This window comes from Cyprinus carpio, chromosome B8 (genome assembly GCF_018340385.1).
Source record: "Cyprinus carpio isolate SPL01 chromosome B8, ASM1834038v1, whole genome shotgun sequence".
Classification (NCBI taxonomy): Eukaryota; Metazoa; Chordata; class Actinopteri; order Cypriniformes; family Cyprinidae; genus Cyprinus; species Cyprinus carpio.
In genome coordinates, this window is record NC_056604.1 from 11,476,726 (window position 1) to 11,492,595 (window position 15,870).

At 37.3% G+C, this 15,870-nt stretch overlaps 2 protein-coding genes across 4 annotated transcripts; both read left to right on the forward strand.

Annotated features, from left to right (window-relative positions):
• Positions 1 to 4,793, forward strand: nkain5 (sodium/potassium transporting ATPase interacting 5). Of its 2 annotated transcripts, none has more exons than XM_042729654.1 (6): positions 1 to 221; positions 2,498 to 2,635; positions 3,512 to 3,592; positions 3,823 to 4,020; positions 4,328 to 4,392; positions 4,535 to 4,793. In XM_042729654.1, the coding sequence occupies exons 1-6, from the start codon at positions 168 to 170 to the stop codon at positions 4,542 to 4,544; spliced, it is 546 nt and encodes a 181-aa protein (XP_042585588.1). In that variant the 5' UTR covers positions 1 to 167; the 3' UTR covers positions 4,545 to 4,793. The 2 variants fall into 2 exon arrangements, with proteins under 2 accessions (XP_042585588.1, XP_042585587.1); XM_042729653.1 differs by having other exon boundaries at positions 2 to 221; positions 4,328 to 4,388.
• Positions 4,794 to 7,961: 3,168 nt separating this feature from the next.
• Positions 7,962 to 13,739, forward strand: LOC109095272 (YTH domain-containing family protein 1-like). 2 transcript variants are annotated; one of them, XM_042729655.1, is made up of 6 exons: positions 7,962 to 8,377; positions 8,998 to 9,022; positions 9,690 to 9,769; positions 10,404 to 12,026; positions 12,663 to 12,707; positions 13,524 to 13,739. In XM_042729655.1, exons 1-6 carry the CDS (start codon positions 8,351 to 8,353, stop codon positions 13,548 to 13,550), a joined length of 1,827 nt encoding a protein of 608 aa, XP_042585589.1. In that variant the 5' UTR covers positions 7,962 to 8,350; the 3' UTR covers positions 13,551 to 13,739. The 2 variants fall into 2 exon arrangements, with proteins under 2 accessions (XP_042585589.1, XP_018964508.2); XM_019108963.2 differs by having other exon boundaries at positions 7,964 to 8,377; positions 10,404 to 12,035.
• Positions 13,740 to 15,870: the final 2,131 nt, after the last annotated feature.

A 15,870-nucleotide genomic window follows, 5' to 3' on the forward strand; every position in this document is an offset into this window, starting at 1 on the left:
ATTGTTTTTTTTAACCCTATGTGCTTTGTATTTACAGATATGATCACAGCCCCTTGTAAGAAAAGCATAGCTTACTGAAAAATACTGCTAAAAACAGGCTACCTCAAAATGAATCTGTTTTACTTACCATTTTGAGTTTTACGTTTATACCGGAGAGAATAGTGAAGATGGGCTGCTGCTCGGGGAGGTGTATGTTAATGTTCTTCTGCGCTCTTCAGCTGGTAAGTGCGTTATAGAATTGTAGTAAAACAAGCGTCTACTCCCTGCAGTTTTGTATCGCATTTAATAATCTGTCACTGTTTATGACATTTCGAGACGAGTTTCTGAATATCTGGACAACAAGTTTAGTCTTTTAAATAGTCCATTGTTAGAAAGAATCAAGGTTTTGAGCCAATAACCCAAGTTTTTCATTTATAATTAGTGCAAACATACTATAATTGTACGTAGACTTTTAAGTAGACTATTGGAAGCGTTTGTATATCTCGTCAGAATGTGGTTGCACATAAACACTTTTGGACAGTTATGGGACTATTATAAAAATGAATTATTGTGAAGGAGCACACACAAAACTACATTTTTATTTATTTATTTATTTTTGTAATAGAGTACAATGAGAACTGAAGTGAGTGCAAATAATACATTAGTCTGTAGTATATTATGTATAGCTACTGTGTTTGTTGTGCACATTGTATTTATAGCCTTGCTTATGTAAACATTTGTTGTTCTTTTCTCTCATTTTTATATTTCTATATTTATATTCTGTATTTACTGTAATGTGTTTCTCTGTCATATGTATCAGTTCTTACTTCTGGTATTACATCAAAATTTCTCTTAAAGGATTTTTTTAAATATCCATCATCCATCCACCCATCCATTTATTCAGCATAGAATACAATCTACTTATTTAAATTGCAGATTTCCTACATAAGAGATGTCAACTGTGCATTGTTATACAGAGAAATGTTTATTTATGTGCATTTGAATGTGTGTTTAATGCATATTTATCTCATTGGTTGCACATGGTTTTTCAGTGGTGCAAGATCCTTTTCTCCTTTAACAAAGTGATATATTGGATACATCTGGTCATCTCAGTTCAGTAGCTGCACTTGTGTTCTCCACAGGAGCAAACCCTCTTGTTTCTGTGCTGAACACCAACAGAGACAGTGACCTACATCCCTGCTGTTATTCTGCTTAACCTTTATATGGCTTTTAACTTTGATCTAACCTTAGCTTTTCTGTCTTTCCTTTCTTTCTATTGACTGTGTAAATGTGCATGAAAGAAATAGAGAGTGGAGATGCTTACATATTAGCAATCTGATATGACATCACATTTGGACTATAATTTCAGTGGATTAACTCAGTCTTTACCTTTTTTTTAAATACTGTCACCTACTGAATAAATGATGAAGATTCAGTAAGACAGCGCAGAACAGAAGCATGCAGTTATTAGTCTTTACAGTTGTGTACAGTTGATCTTAGGATGGCTCAGAAAGAAAATATAGCTGTATGGTTTAACCGGTTTAACGAATTCAATTTACCATTTCACACCTTTTACTGCCAGTGAACAGAAAAAGAGAGGTCTGCTGCATGTCTGCCATACCATGTCCAATACTGTGTAACATTTGGCACCTATAAGTCTTGGCTTAACATTCATCTGTCTTGTCGACTATCAACAGGTTCAGCCACTGTTGCTGTGTATAACGGTGATTTCATATATCCTTTAAATATTTCAAATGAGTTGAAGACTGTTCATGTTTGTGAATTAGATTTACCAGGATGGATATATATTGTATAATCTGAGTTTGTAATGCAGACGTCTGTTACCAAAAGCGGATAGCTCATCTGTATCTGTGAAACATCTCACTGTTTTATGTTTGGCTGGTTAAAGTCAACGCACCTCATGCTGGAACACAGCGGAGGGGGACTGTGGTGAAGACATGCTACGAATGGTTGATTTGAGGTGGAACCTCTGGGGACAGCTGGTACACAGCAGCATTATGGCATACAGATGAGAGAGATTGTATGGGGGATGGGTGCTTAGTGGCAGAGAGAGGGTTTATGACTGCTGCAGTGAAGCTTTATGAGAAGAGCAGCATCCCCCACACCCAGCACCTTCTCTCTGAATCATACATCTCCTCTCACTGAGCCTCTGACCTCCAAGGAGAGCCCTCATCTCCTCTCGTTCACCCCATCTCCCTCCCTCCTGCCCTCCTTTTCTCTTTCTCCACCTCTCACTCTCTGTATCTCTGTCACATGCTTTGTACCCCATTGGCTCTGTTACCCTGGCAACCCTGAGTAAAAAGCCAGCATGTGGAAAAACAGAAGTGGGGTTTTGATTGTGTGTCTCTGGGAAAGAGAGATGGGGTCTCCATCATTATTGTGTTTGGGGCAGCATGAGGTATTTTTTGGTTGTGTAGATGCAAAGTAGCTGGTGGTTTTACTGTTTTATCAATGTATAGAGATCTTGATCATATCATACTCTCTGTCTTTTTTTTAGATCACTGCTGTGGAGAGACAGGTGTTCGACTTTCTAGGTTACCAGTGGGCACCCATCCTTGTCAACTTCCTGCATGTCATTGTGGTGATATTGGGCTTGTTTGGGACAGTCCACTATAAGCCCCGCTATATAGTTTTGGTGTGTACTGTATTTACGGTTTTGGTGTGTACTTTTGAAATTTCATAGGTATGTTAAATAATATTGCATTTAATAAAACTTGTTTCATTAAAACAACAATGTAACATAACTTATTCATAAAAATACATTATTTATACTTATTATTTATAAAATACTGATACTAATTATAAAACGAAAATTCCTAAATTAACAAATTTATTAAAATATTTTAAATTGAAATAAATGTATTCAGTTCGATAATAAATTTCCACTGATTAATATTATTATATGATAAATATTATTATTTTTTTATCAAAAACTAATAAATAAATACCATTCAAAAGAGATTAGTAAAATTATTTATATATATTTTTAATGCTTTAATTTAGGAAGAATGCATTAAACTGATCAAATGGACAGTGAAGATGTTTATAATGTTAGAATGGATTGCTACAAATGCTAGTCTTTGGAACTTTTTGTTCAAAAGAATTCTGAGAAAAATATATCACAGATTCCAGAAAAATATAAATCAGCACAACTGTTTTCAAAAATGATAATAATAAATGTTTCCTGATCATAAAATCAGTATGATTTCTGAAGGATCATGTGACACTGAAGAAAATTCAGCTTTGCCATCACAGAAATAAATTACATTTTAAAATACATAGAAAGCAAAATTCAGGTATTTTAAATTGTTATAAAATTTCACAATATTAGTGTTCATTTCTTTTCGATATACATCACCCACCCCAAACTTTTTAATGGTAGCATATAATCTAATACAGTAATTTGGTTGTTAACAGATATGGATTTTTGTTTAATGAAGTTAACTAGATGTGGTTCCGACTGAATCTTTAAAAACTCTGATGTCTATTATGTTCTTTCATTTTCTTTTAGTATATAGTCTGGACCGTGTTTTGGGTGACTTGGAATGTCTTTATCTGTTGCCTTTATCTAGACCTTGGAGGGCTTTCAAAGGTAAAGAGTCCCATTACTCATATGTCAGTCTAGTGCTGGACCAAGTTCACATACATTCATGTTATTGGTATGAAATGATATCATCGCTGTGGTATAAGCTTACAAACCACAGATGAACAGGATTAAACAACATTTTAAACTTGCATGTTTCCTCAGTACTACAGCATTAAAGTCAATAATGTTTACAAAGCCATGAATGCTTACAAATTCAGAATGCTGTGCTCTTGCAGGACAGCAATTATCTGTCATTGGGACTTTCATCTTACCGTTCATGGTGGAAGGACAATGGTCCAGGCTGTGAGAACAGAAACCTCCCAACCACTAGATGGCAGCATCTGGAAAGTCCTGCTCTGGTGTCTGAGCTGGGCTGTGTGTTAGAATTTCAGTACATCGAAGTTATGCACAGCGCCCTGCAACTCTTCATTTCTGTAAGACCCTAAAACTGAAGAAGTCATTATCTGTTAAAGCTGAAGTGTGCCGAAATAATGACTGTTTTCAAACAGGTTTCATGAACATTTCTTATAACAATGCTGCTGTGCCAGGCATACCAACTTTTTGTTACCTACAAATGAATATTGAGTTGGAAAGTTATGCCTACAAACTTCAGTTTTAATATGAACTCTTCAGCTTAATATTTTCTGTAATTCTACCATATACACCAATATAGAAATTCATTAAAAAAAGTGACTTGTATGTGACTTTACTGAATCTAATGCTTTGTTTGTTTGCATGTAGGCCCTGGGATTTGTATTCGCCTGCTATGTTGTCAACATCTTCAGTGAAGAGGAAGACACATGTTTGTAAAATAATTTTTATCTTACACCTTTTAAAAGTGCCTTTAGTAATTTTGTGTATGTTTTGCTGGTTCTCATTAATCTTCCTAAACAACTGATATTACTTCATGTGAATCTAATTTTGTATTTGCATTGTGTTACTTTTCAGATTTGTATAAGTGACAGTGTCCAGATCTCATCGACATTTTAAGAGAAAAAAGGGAAAGAGATGAAAGAAAAGGACATTAACCATTCTCAGAATGAACCAGATTGGATGGATTCCAAATGATGTATACATGTATAAACAGTGTTGGGGGTAACGCATTACAAGTAACGTGAGACGTGAGTCAAGTAACTAGTAAAGTAATGCATTAATTTTTAATTTACTTTTTCAAATAAGTAACTCCAGTTACTTTTTTCCCCCATTTATTGATTGACAGCTCTCATATCCCCATGTTGAGAGAAATCGGGAGTAAGATGTTACTGAAGTTGTAGAATAAATGTGAACATGCATTAATTTATCTCACTCATAAAAAAACTGATTCAGTATTCCTCAAAATGAGTAAACCTGAAATAATAAAATCAAAAAAAACAAATATCCAAACCTGCAATAATTAAATGTTAAATAACAAATATCCTTTATGTATTTAATCCCATTTTATTAACCAGTGTCTTTGCTGCTGAACTTCGATGATCCAATTCAACCATACTAATAAGCAAAAAATGACTCTAGATAAACATTTGTGCTTCTTTTTTTATAGTTAAAGTGTGTTAAACTTTTTCTGCGTTCTACTGTACTGATGGTGAATTTACTTTTCCTTCAGCTTGAGGCTTATTCATTTCACTTTTTGTGTGAAAGGGCTTTTACGTTTGCCAAAAATATAACTTTTTATATTAAAAACAAACAAGCAAGCCCTGCCCAGATATAAAAAGTAACGCAAGAGTAATGTAACGCATTACTTTCCATAAAAAGTAACTAAGTAACGTTATTAGTTACTTTTTTAGAGAGTAACGCAATATTGTAATGCATTACTTTTTAAAAGTAACTTTCCCCAACACTGTGTATAAACAATACATGCAAATTAAGACAGTAAGAGTGATGTGAATATGAGCATGAAAATTCAAAACTATATGTGTATGTTTGTTTTATTATTATTTTTCCTAATGACACTTTGAACTCAACAAGTGAACGAAAAAAAGTCACGAGGCATCCTTGTAACTATTCATCCAAAGCCAAAGGATACAGCAATCAACCTCACATGCTTTTATGAATACATATTTATTTTCCTTTCTGGATATGATTTTTCTGTGAAACAGTTTTGCATACCATTTAAGTAAGTGGCTTCTAATTTTACAGTTCAAATGGTAGCCTATATTTTGTACATTTTAAACATATTGTAAAGATCACAATTTATTAATTGTGGAGATTAAATGAAGAAGAATTAATTGCTTTACATGCACTTGTGTCATTACACAGCTAAATGCTGTTAAAAGTTTCATGATCAGCATCTTTTATTATCAGTAACACAAGCCATATTTCTGAGAGGAGAGCGAGTATAGGAGAGAGCGATTACAATACCTGCATGTGCTGGTCTGTGTCTTACAAGCAAAACAGAAACATTGTAAGTTAACTCTTTCGGAACATCAAACCTCATTTTATAAATGTAAATAATACAGCATTTACTGAACACTGTATTTTTGAATGCTGACTGTAGTGAGTCATATCATTTTTTATTTTGTTAAATTATACGTGTAGTGCATACCTTAATAAATATTTGTTTGGAAAACACCATAGTTTATAGAAAAGGGGCTCTTTATTTCGTTAAGGTTTTTCTGTACACGAGTTTTAATATGTAGTCGAGGAAGTTCCCTAATTGACTCCCGTTACACTGACACCTAGTGGATAAAATGAGAGAACGCAAGTTGAATAAGAGTTGGGGGCAACGGTTTGCAGCCATACTACAAAAGCATTAGGAGACCAACAATCTTGATAAATAAACCGGATTATTATGTATGACATCACTATTTGCAATGTGATTCAATATTTTATCATCCTAGGACAACCTAATACATCAGAATCCAAATCCAACATGTGATGCAAAATCTCTCATTTTGCATCACTTTCAAACTGAAAACATATTTAAACTTTAGGAAATTCAGCAAAAGCATCTCATCAGTAAAGCTTTTTCATTATCTGTGAAATGGGTGTTATGTTGAAACAGAGCTGCTGCTCCCTGCAGGGTTCCAGTCTCCTATAGTTTCCTACTGCAAACTTATTAAACAGGAAGACCCCCATCCCACCCATCTCTGACTAAGATCAATAGCTAGATCTAAATATCAATTAGCTACCCTGAATGCCCTTTATCAGCATGAGGTTTAGCTGACACAAGAGTGCTCAGAGCTTGTTAATGACATTCTTTTAACAGTGAAAATGTAAATGATGAAAGTGATAGCACAGCTTAGGCCTATAATACAACTAAATTACAAGCTTTCAAAAAAAAAAAAGAAGTACATTTTTCATCATCCCAGTCAAATTTAGTAAAGCTTGAAGAAAATGACAAGTAATCAATCTTGTCAATAACATCTGGTGTGAAATTTATGTATTTGACTGTAAGTTTTTAGAAAATTTTACACACACACACACACACACACACACACACACATAAATATATATATGTAAAGAAACCAGAGGAAAGGACCAGCATGACCTGAAACGTCATTATAGAATTCTATAAAAAAGTATGCTTTTAATAGCCTATATGGTATGGTATGTGATAATCACTTCTTTTTGTCTAAATTAAACACAACCCCATTCAATATAGACTAACTAATGTGATATGTCCTCTGAAAAATCATAATTGTCGATTATCCCCTTGAAATTGCGATTATTAATTAAGATTACCACAATTTATATGATGTTTATACCATTGTTTGATGCAACCGCATGCCGTATTTTTATATGAAAATAAACAAGCCGAAACTTTTAGTGCTTTTCTATTAAGCCTCAAAAGTCAACTATAGCACATCGGATTGGTTTCTTCTTTAAATTATAAAAAAAGTAATATGAAAAATATGAATGGTATTATTATGTTATGTACTAAAACTAAAATTAAAATAATGGGGAAAAACCCTTAAGATAACATAGAAAGAAATAAAACGCATTTTAATCACGCAGAATAACATAAGTGGACTTTGAATGATTAATTGCCGCTTTGAACGATTACGTAGGCTAATTGTGGCATCCATAATTGTAATTACGATTACAAATTCGATTAATTGTGCAGCCCTATAATCTATATTTTAATTTTTATTATTATCTTAAATAATTTATTACAGACATATTTATACTATTAAGATAAATATGTAATTATAGGTAAAAAATGTACAGCCCTCGTTTAGTAACTAAATATAGGTTACTAGCTACACTTTAAATTTCCTTAGGCAATTATTAGAAGGAAGAACACATATGAAATAGTTTATTTACTAAGAGAAAGAAGATAATTATGCAGTAAGAACTTTTTTTCCAATTTTCTCAGGTTGATCACCTCCGCATGGCCACCCGGTCCATGTGGCGTCAGTCCCTCCGCGCAGATCCCGGATGGAGCGGCCATTGGGCGGAAGTGAACAGAGGTGCACAATAACTGCGGGCTGGAAGGAGGAAAAAAATATATATATATATATAAATATATATATATACACTTTTAAATAAATTTACACTCGGCTTGTGACAGCCTTGGATTAAACCCCAAAACCGCAGAGCCTCTGATCCTCTCGGAAACATCCTCAGGCTGGACTTTTAGTGTGCTCGCGAGGACCGGATCGCCGGAATCAAGTCGTGGAAGTTGCTGAAAAAAGCGCAGTTCAGCCTGCACGGAGCCGAGAGGAACCCACGGGCTTCGGGTTACGCCGAGCACCCTCGCTGCTGCTGCTTCTTTTTTTCTTTGCAAGACTCTTGCTGAATCTAAAGAAGCCCTCTTGATGAATTATGTCTACCACCAGTATTGACCCACAGGTACGTTAGGTTGGAGTGGCACGGCGTCGCTAAGGCCTTTAGGAGGAGCAGGGAATGCGCGTGCAGCCTCCGCCGCTTCTGCGGAGACATTACGGGCTTCTGCCTCTGCTTGCTTCATACAAGCGCGATGGCTAACGAGTTAGCATTTTCCCCACTCGTTTCATTGAACACTACCTCGCGTTTCTTCGGTCCAAACAGACATTTCCGTTCGACACATCGCAAAATGCGTTTTACTCCAGTGGAGCATCAGGATAAAACTTAATTTAGTACACAATCTCTTTCATCGGCTTCCGAGAGTTATAACCAGTTTTCTCTGGACTTGGGCTTATCTGTGTGGTCGACGAAATCTTTTAGCTCTCCGGGTGGACGTGTAATTCCTTGATTGACTAAATAAATATCAACATAAGCCCCCGTTTCTCTTTAATAATAACGAATGGCGAGCGACTCCTGATAGTGATTGATTTATTGCTGATGCTCTGATGGAGTCGATGTGGATTAAAAGCATGGAACGTTGTGTAGTATTTAACGTTACATGTTAAACACGAAGACTTATAATTCAAAGGTGTTAATGTTTTATCTTGTTGTTTTTATCCATCTCTAATCACCTACTGAATGGGAAGACATCCAAAGGGCAAGACGCTAAAGGTGAGTTTGCTGAATATTATGTATGTCCATACATATTTAGAAATGAAACGTCCAGGATAGGCTCATTCATTTACATTAAGTCCAGTTTTACCATTATTAATGCTCTCAGCTGTTGCTGTTAAGTCAAATTCGGGCATTCATTCTCAGTCAAGGCCTGGTTCTGTGTTGTATCATTCAAATAATGTTGTTTGAGAGCTCAATCAATCACCTGATGGAGCCATAGGCTATACCTCCTCTTGGAGGCCAGAACTGCTCCTGTTGGATTAACACCACTCTGACACATCAATTGGCAATGGGATCTTGACTTTCGAGCGTATTAAATAGATTATGCTTCATTATTCTGTAGCATTAACTACTGTAGTTAATTTTTGTCCTTTGGCTTGAGTAATTTTTAGATGGTCATCTTCATCTATGACTGTCTGTAGTATCATGGTAGTCAGACAGAACATGTGGTGAATGACTCACTGAGATCAGTGAGGTGGAGTTCACATTACTGTACTCGTTTGTCATTTGTTAAAGATCTAAAATGTGAATAGCGTAGCGTTGGTCAAGTGATATCTTCCAAGGGACAGAGAAGACTGTTGGATTTAGCAAGTGCTTTGAGTTTGTTATCAGATGTAGTGATGTGAGAAGTAACCCTGATGTTTAACATCGATTTTTATTTCAGTGCAAAATGGCTCTCTTCATCAAAAGGAAACAGTCCACGACAATGACTTTGAACCATACCTCACTGGCCAGTCTAATCCGGTGAGAAATGTGTTTTTGTCTTGGTGTGAAATAGAGAAAAAACTAAACATATATTCATATCATACATAAATAAAATCAACATATATTCTCTGAAAACGCATCTAATGTTTTTACAGTTTTGCTTCTCAGCATAAGCATGTTTTTTAAGAAAACAAAATACTGAATATGTTTTTTTTTTAAAGTGCATTATCCTTGTTGGCTTGTGCATGTAAAAACACAGTATTTTGAACCAAAATAATTAATTAGCGAAAGAAGAGTAATAATAACTAACTAGGTTTTACTCTGGGAAAAATGTTTTAAAAAACTTTTCTGCTGCTGTAATTGCTGCAAGGGAAAATATTAATAACCAATTAGGTTTTACTCTGGAAATTTTGACTGTAGTTTTTTTTATCTTTTTTTTTTTTTATTACCAGTATATATTACCACAACCACAGTACATTACTAAAAGGAACTGGTTGTGCAATATACTACATCATTGTCTATAAATTGTCCTGAAGTTTAAAATAATTTCCTTTTGACTATGGAGTGTCTGCTAAGAATCAGGTCTGATCTGTTTTAATGCTTTTTGAAATTAGAATATTTGGTTTGCATTTTGTCATTAATTCTAACAACTCTATTTCTGATTATCCCTCAGAATAACAGTTACCAATCAATGACCGACCCATACCTGTCTAGCTACTATGCCCCCTCGATTGGGTTCCCGTACCCCCTCAGCGAGGCCCCCTGGTCCACCGGCGGAGACCCGCCGATCCCGTACCTCACTCCATACGCCCCACTCAGCAATGGAGACCATCACTTCATGCATGACACTGTGTTTGGACAGCCAGGGGGTCTGGGTAGCAGCATCTATCCACACCGCTTTAACTTTTTCCCTGAAAACCCAGCGTTTTCCGCCTGGGGTACGAGCGGCTCCCAGGGCCAGCAGACTCAGAGTTCTGCATACGGGGGCAGTTACAGTTACCCGCCCAGTTCTTTAGGTGGCACCCTGGTACCCGACGGGCAAACGGGCTTCCCAAGCGACACCCTGAATAAGGCGCCTGGTATGAACAGCTTAGAGCAGGGCATGGTGGGGTTGAAGATCGGCGGTGATGTGACCGGAGGTGGTTCCGGAGTGAAGACGGTGGGCTCGGTGATCGGTGGAGGGCCGGTGGCGGCTGCTGTGGCCACGGGTAACGGCGGGACTCCACTAGGGCTACCGCCTCCCAAACCCACATCCTGGGCGGCTATCGCCAGCAAACCGGCCAAGCCTCAGCAGCTGAAGTTGAAGAGCAAGCCGGGGATGCCCATGGCTGGAGGCACCCTGCCCCCGCCACCCATCAAACACAACATGGACATTGGCACCTGGGATAATAAGGGGCCTGTGACTAAAGTGGCCTCGCCACTGCCCCACCACCAGCAGCAGCCTCCGCTCCACTCCCAGGGTCACCTACCGCCTCACCCTCACGGGCTCCCGCCCCCACCTCAGCCCCCTATGCCATCTGCCCAATCACTAGCCCATCAGATGGCGATGCAGGGTCCGCCCCCTCCACTGCCTTACCAGAACCACAACCCTGCTCCTCCCCCTCAAACCCGGTGGGTTGCCCCACACGTAACCGCAACCCTTTACGGTGGGGGTGGCAGCATGGACAGCAGTGGCTCATCGAGCGGCGGAGGGGTCGGCAACGGTGGTGGCGGTGGACCTCCGGGATCCGGTGCTGTGGAATCCCACCCGGTCCTTGAAAAGCTGCGTGCAGCGCACAGCTACAATCCCAAGGACTTTGATTGGAACCTGAAAAATGGCCGGGTTTTCATCATTAAAAGCTACTCGGAGGACGACATCCACCGCTCCATCAAGTACTCCATCTGGTGCAGCACGGAACACGGTAACAAGCGGCTGGATTCGGCCTTTCGCGGCATCAACGGCAAGGGTCCTGTCTATCTGTTGTTCAGCGTCAACGGCAGCGGACACTTCTGTGGCGTGGCAGAGATGCGCTCGCCCGTAGACTACGGCACCAGCGCCGGCGTTTGGGCGCAGGACAAGTGGAAGGGCAAATTCGATGTGGACTGGCTGTTTGTTAAAGACGTGCCCAACAGCCAGCTCAGGCACATCCGCCTGGAGAACAATGACAACAAGCCCGTGACCAACTCCCGTGACACGCAGGAGGTGCCGCTGGAGAAGGCCAAGCAGGTGCTGAAGATCATCGCCACCTACAAACACACCACCTCCATCTTCGATGACTTCTCACACTACGAGAAACGGCAGGAGGAGGAAGAGGTGGTAAGAAAGGTAGCTTGCTTTTTCTAATCTTTTTTTTTTGCTAAACAATAGCTGCATTATTTAGCTAGTGATTGAGATATTGTTTTTGTATGAAAATATTAGCTATCTTGAGGTTTAAAGATACATATACTGAAGTAAATTATTTCTGTTTAGAGGTGAATGACCATAATCAGCGATTAACCAAAGAACTTTGAACGGCATGTGAAGGGTTCAGGCTACTGTTGATGTCACTGAAACTGCCCATGTAAAGTTTACAGCTGTTTTTAAGTGTCATAGATCAGTGGATGTCTACCTGGTTGTTTAGGAGTGGTTGATGCTCTTTGCTTTTGCTGTGGATGCTTCAGTTATTTCATTATTCTGTCTTTAATATTTCATCCATTGGTGGTTTTTAGTACTGTGATGCTCCAAGTATCAAGTGGCTAATAAAATTGTATTGTATCTGATTTCTGGTGACAATACGCAAAAATATATGTCTTAAACTGGCTCTACTTTGCTCAGTTTATATGTGGTTTTATGGTTATGGATAAATTTGGCAGTTTTATATTGAATTTAGTTATTGGCATTTTTATGCAACAAAAATTTAAGACCGTACTGATGTTTTTGATTTTAATCTCTTTCTTTCATCTCCACTGACAGAACCTAGAGCCTGCTCCTCTCCAGAACCGATCCCGACTGGATCAAGTAAGCTTTTTTTTTATTAGTATTGTTTTCCAGGGCTAACATGGTTATAGAAGATTTAAAAATTGATATTTCCAGATTTTATGCTCAACTCTAAAATATTTAATTTGTTATGAATTACACTTTTTATTGAAGGTAGCTGTTCCTGTAACACTCTTTTAACTTTAAAATATATTCTGTTAAACTATAGTGTTCAATCACATACAGTAACAGTTTTACTTAGAAAATTCCCTGAGGACTGTGTTTAGTAAAATGTCTAAAGGAAATCTTTCAGAATTTTGTTAAACAATGCACCTAAAATCTTATATAGATTTTCTCTTTCTGTATGTAAATGATCAATGTTTATTATAGGATTTTATGCATTTTGTAATGATATAATGAAAAAAATGATAGTGACAGTTTTCACTCAGAAATTCGCTAGTAAATTTAACAAATAATTACGAAAAATACATGAAATTTTGAAGTAGATAGAATGAAATTATATTTTCTTGTTAAACACTCCACTTTAAACTTTGAAAGCTCATGTACTACCCTGTACTTGGCATGAAACTTACTTTAGAAGCTGACATGACTGAGTGTAAATGTTTTTAAAGATCCAAATGACAAATAACTGTTTAAGTCAAGGAAATTCAAGGGTAAAAAGTGGCAGTAACCCTGGCTTTTGTGTGAGATTTTAAAAGTAGTACAAAATGATGCCTTTTTATTGTTGAAATGCAGTAGTAGTTTTTTTTTTTTTTTTTTTATGAAATCAGTTTTGGAATTTTATGTACATCAGAGTAACCTTCCCTCCATTTCTCTCTCCTTGTTTCTCTCTCGCAGGAACGCCAGAACCGAAATAAACAATAGAAGGCTGCCCCCTACATATGATGAGCAGTTGTTTTAGGACTGACCATTTGAAAATAAAATTTAAAGAGGACACAAGATGAAATTTAAAAAAATAAACAATCATTATGTTTTTTCTATTTAATTCTGGTGACTTCAGCCAGCGTCAGACTCGAGCCTCTGCGCCTCCGGCTTCACCTGTGGGGGCTGAAGTCGATTAGCACCTCTCAACGTCGCGTCATCATTTTGATTTCTTTTGTTATTTTTTGTTTGGTATTGTTTTCATACACCTCCCTCCCCCCTTTGACCAACCGATATCTGCACAAGTCTTTTATTTCATCCTATATTTTTGTTTCTTCAGCCCCACTGCTCCTCACCATGCCATTCAGAGTTGGTTAAATGAATGGATAGTGACTTCTGTGATCTATGTATGTATGTACGTATGTGTGTGTATCAGGGAAAGTGGTGGAGTGTGTGTCAGTCATGTGATATGGCAGAGGTTGGGGGGGGGGGTGTTCAGACTAGCTCTGGTTGGAGGGGAGGGGCATCTCCAGCATCAGTAACTGTAATGGCCAGTTTTACTTTCTGTAGATCAAGATTTGTGGAGATTCGTGCAACTGCATAGAAGGGACAATGACATGTGTCTTGACATGAGATGATGTTATAAAAAACTATATTTTTGAATTATATAACACTTGACTTTTTTTTTTTTTTTTTTTTTTTTTTTTTTTTTTTTCTTTTTTTGTTCAGTGACGAGCCACTTATGTCACAGGTTTTGTTTTTTCTTTTCTGTTTTTCCTGCTTGGAGCCTTAACATTTTAAAGCTACGGAAACCGTTTAATAATGGCTGTTCAATACCTCAAATGAAACAGCGTAATCAGGGAGACGACATCCCATGCATCCTTAACCAAGGGAAGTCAACATTGTCACTGGCTGGACTAAAAAAAAAAAAAGTAAAACTAATGTTTTCGTTGCGGTTCAGAGCCCAGTGCTCAGACTCTGTTCCCATACATGCTTAATGTTTAAGAGCGGAGATGTAACTACTTACTGTTCAAACCCCGCCCAGCAGAGGTCGCTGTTTCTTTAAGCCAATCTGAGAGATGTAGCAATTCACTTCTTATAATTTGAAATCACTTTAGATGCATCACTTCTTTTTTTGTTGTTTTGTTCTTTGTCCTTTCTTAACAGATTTAATTTTATCGCTTTTTTCCCTCCCCATGTCCTCAGTATATTGCTAAGCTTTAACGTAGGATCATATAGGCCTAATTATAACAGTAACGAAGAACGCCTCAAATGTGTAACCTGAAAATTAATGTTACTGGTTTACTGTTAAAGGTAAGAAAAACAAACAAACAAACAAAAAAAGAGTATATGGTTTCTGTGCGTGATTTTTTTAGGACCTGCTTGCTGTTTTGTGTGTTTGTGTGTGGGAGAGCGGAATTGAATCGTGTGAGGGTTTCAGATTTCTATAGTCATATAACAAAAGATTCATGAAAATATATGAAATACTAAAAATATTAAAAAAGAGTTACAAGACAAACATTTAAGTCACCCCTGAAATGAATATGCATTGTATTGGAAGGTCACTATCTATCACGTTCTTAGATTTGATCATGCTCATTATTAAAATAATACTATATGGTGTAATTGGTGTTTGAAGGTGTTCTTTTTACTGCCTTGCTTTGTTGGGAAAACTGTGTTGTTACTCTACTAATTGTTTTTTGCACCTTGATGCCCAAAACACAGTTCTGTATCACCTTTTAACCTATTCACACCCACCTGAGCAGTTTTAATTTTAAGAAATCACCTTTGATGAACACGTAGGATAGACATGCTTAGTTTTAAGACACGATGGACATATATTTGTTATTTAGCTTTAAAATAAACTTAGAAATAGAACTAATTGTAACAAATGTGGAAATACTGTAATTCCCTCATCTCGGTATACTCATCAATGCTTCATAAATGTTCCTTTTGATAGGGTTAAATAGTTGATCTGTATTCATGTGTCTAAAGTTGTGTTATTGGTCATTTTTAGATTTGCAGATAGTGCAAAGAATATTTTATTCACTCCACCTTAACCATTCATGGTTGAGTTGAAGAATGTTTATACAAGCGTTGTGCTATAAGCCTTATACACAGTAAAGGTTCAATAGTGTAAAGATGGTAGCCCGCTTTATTTACTATGTGCACACCTGCCACTTGCTTAGACCGCTGAGATGGAACATCAGTAATTAAAATAAACAGCCAATGAGAGCTACATCAGCACACTGTGGTCAAACGCAGAGGTCTTTGGCCTGTGTCTCACACATAAATAGCAGTATGATTTCCTAGAGGTCATGTA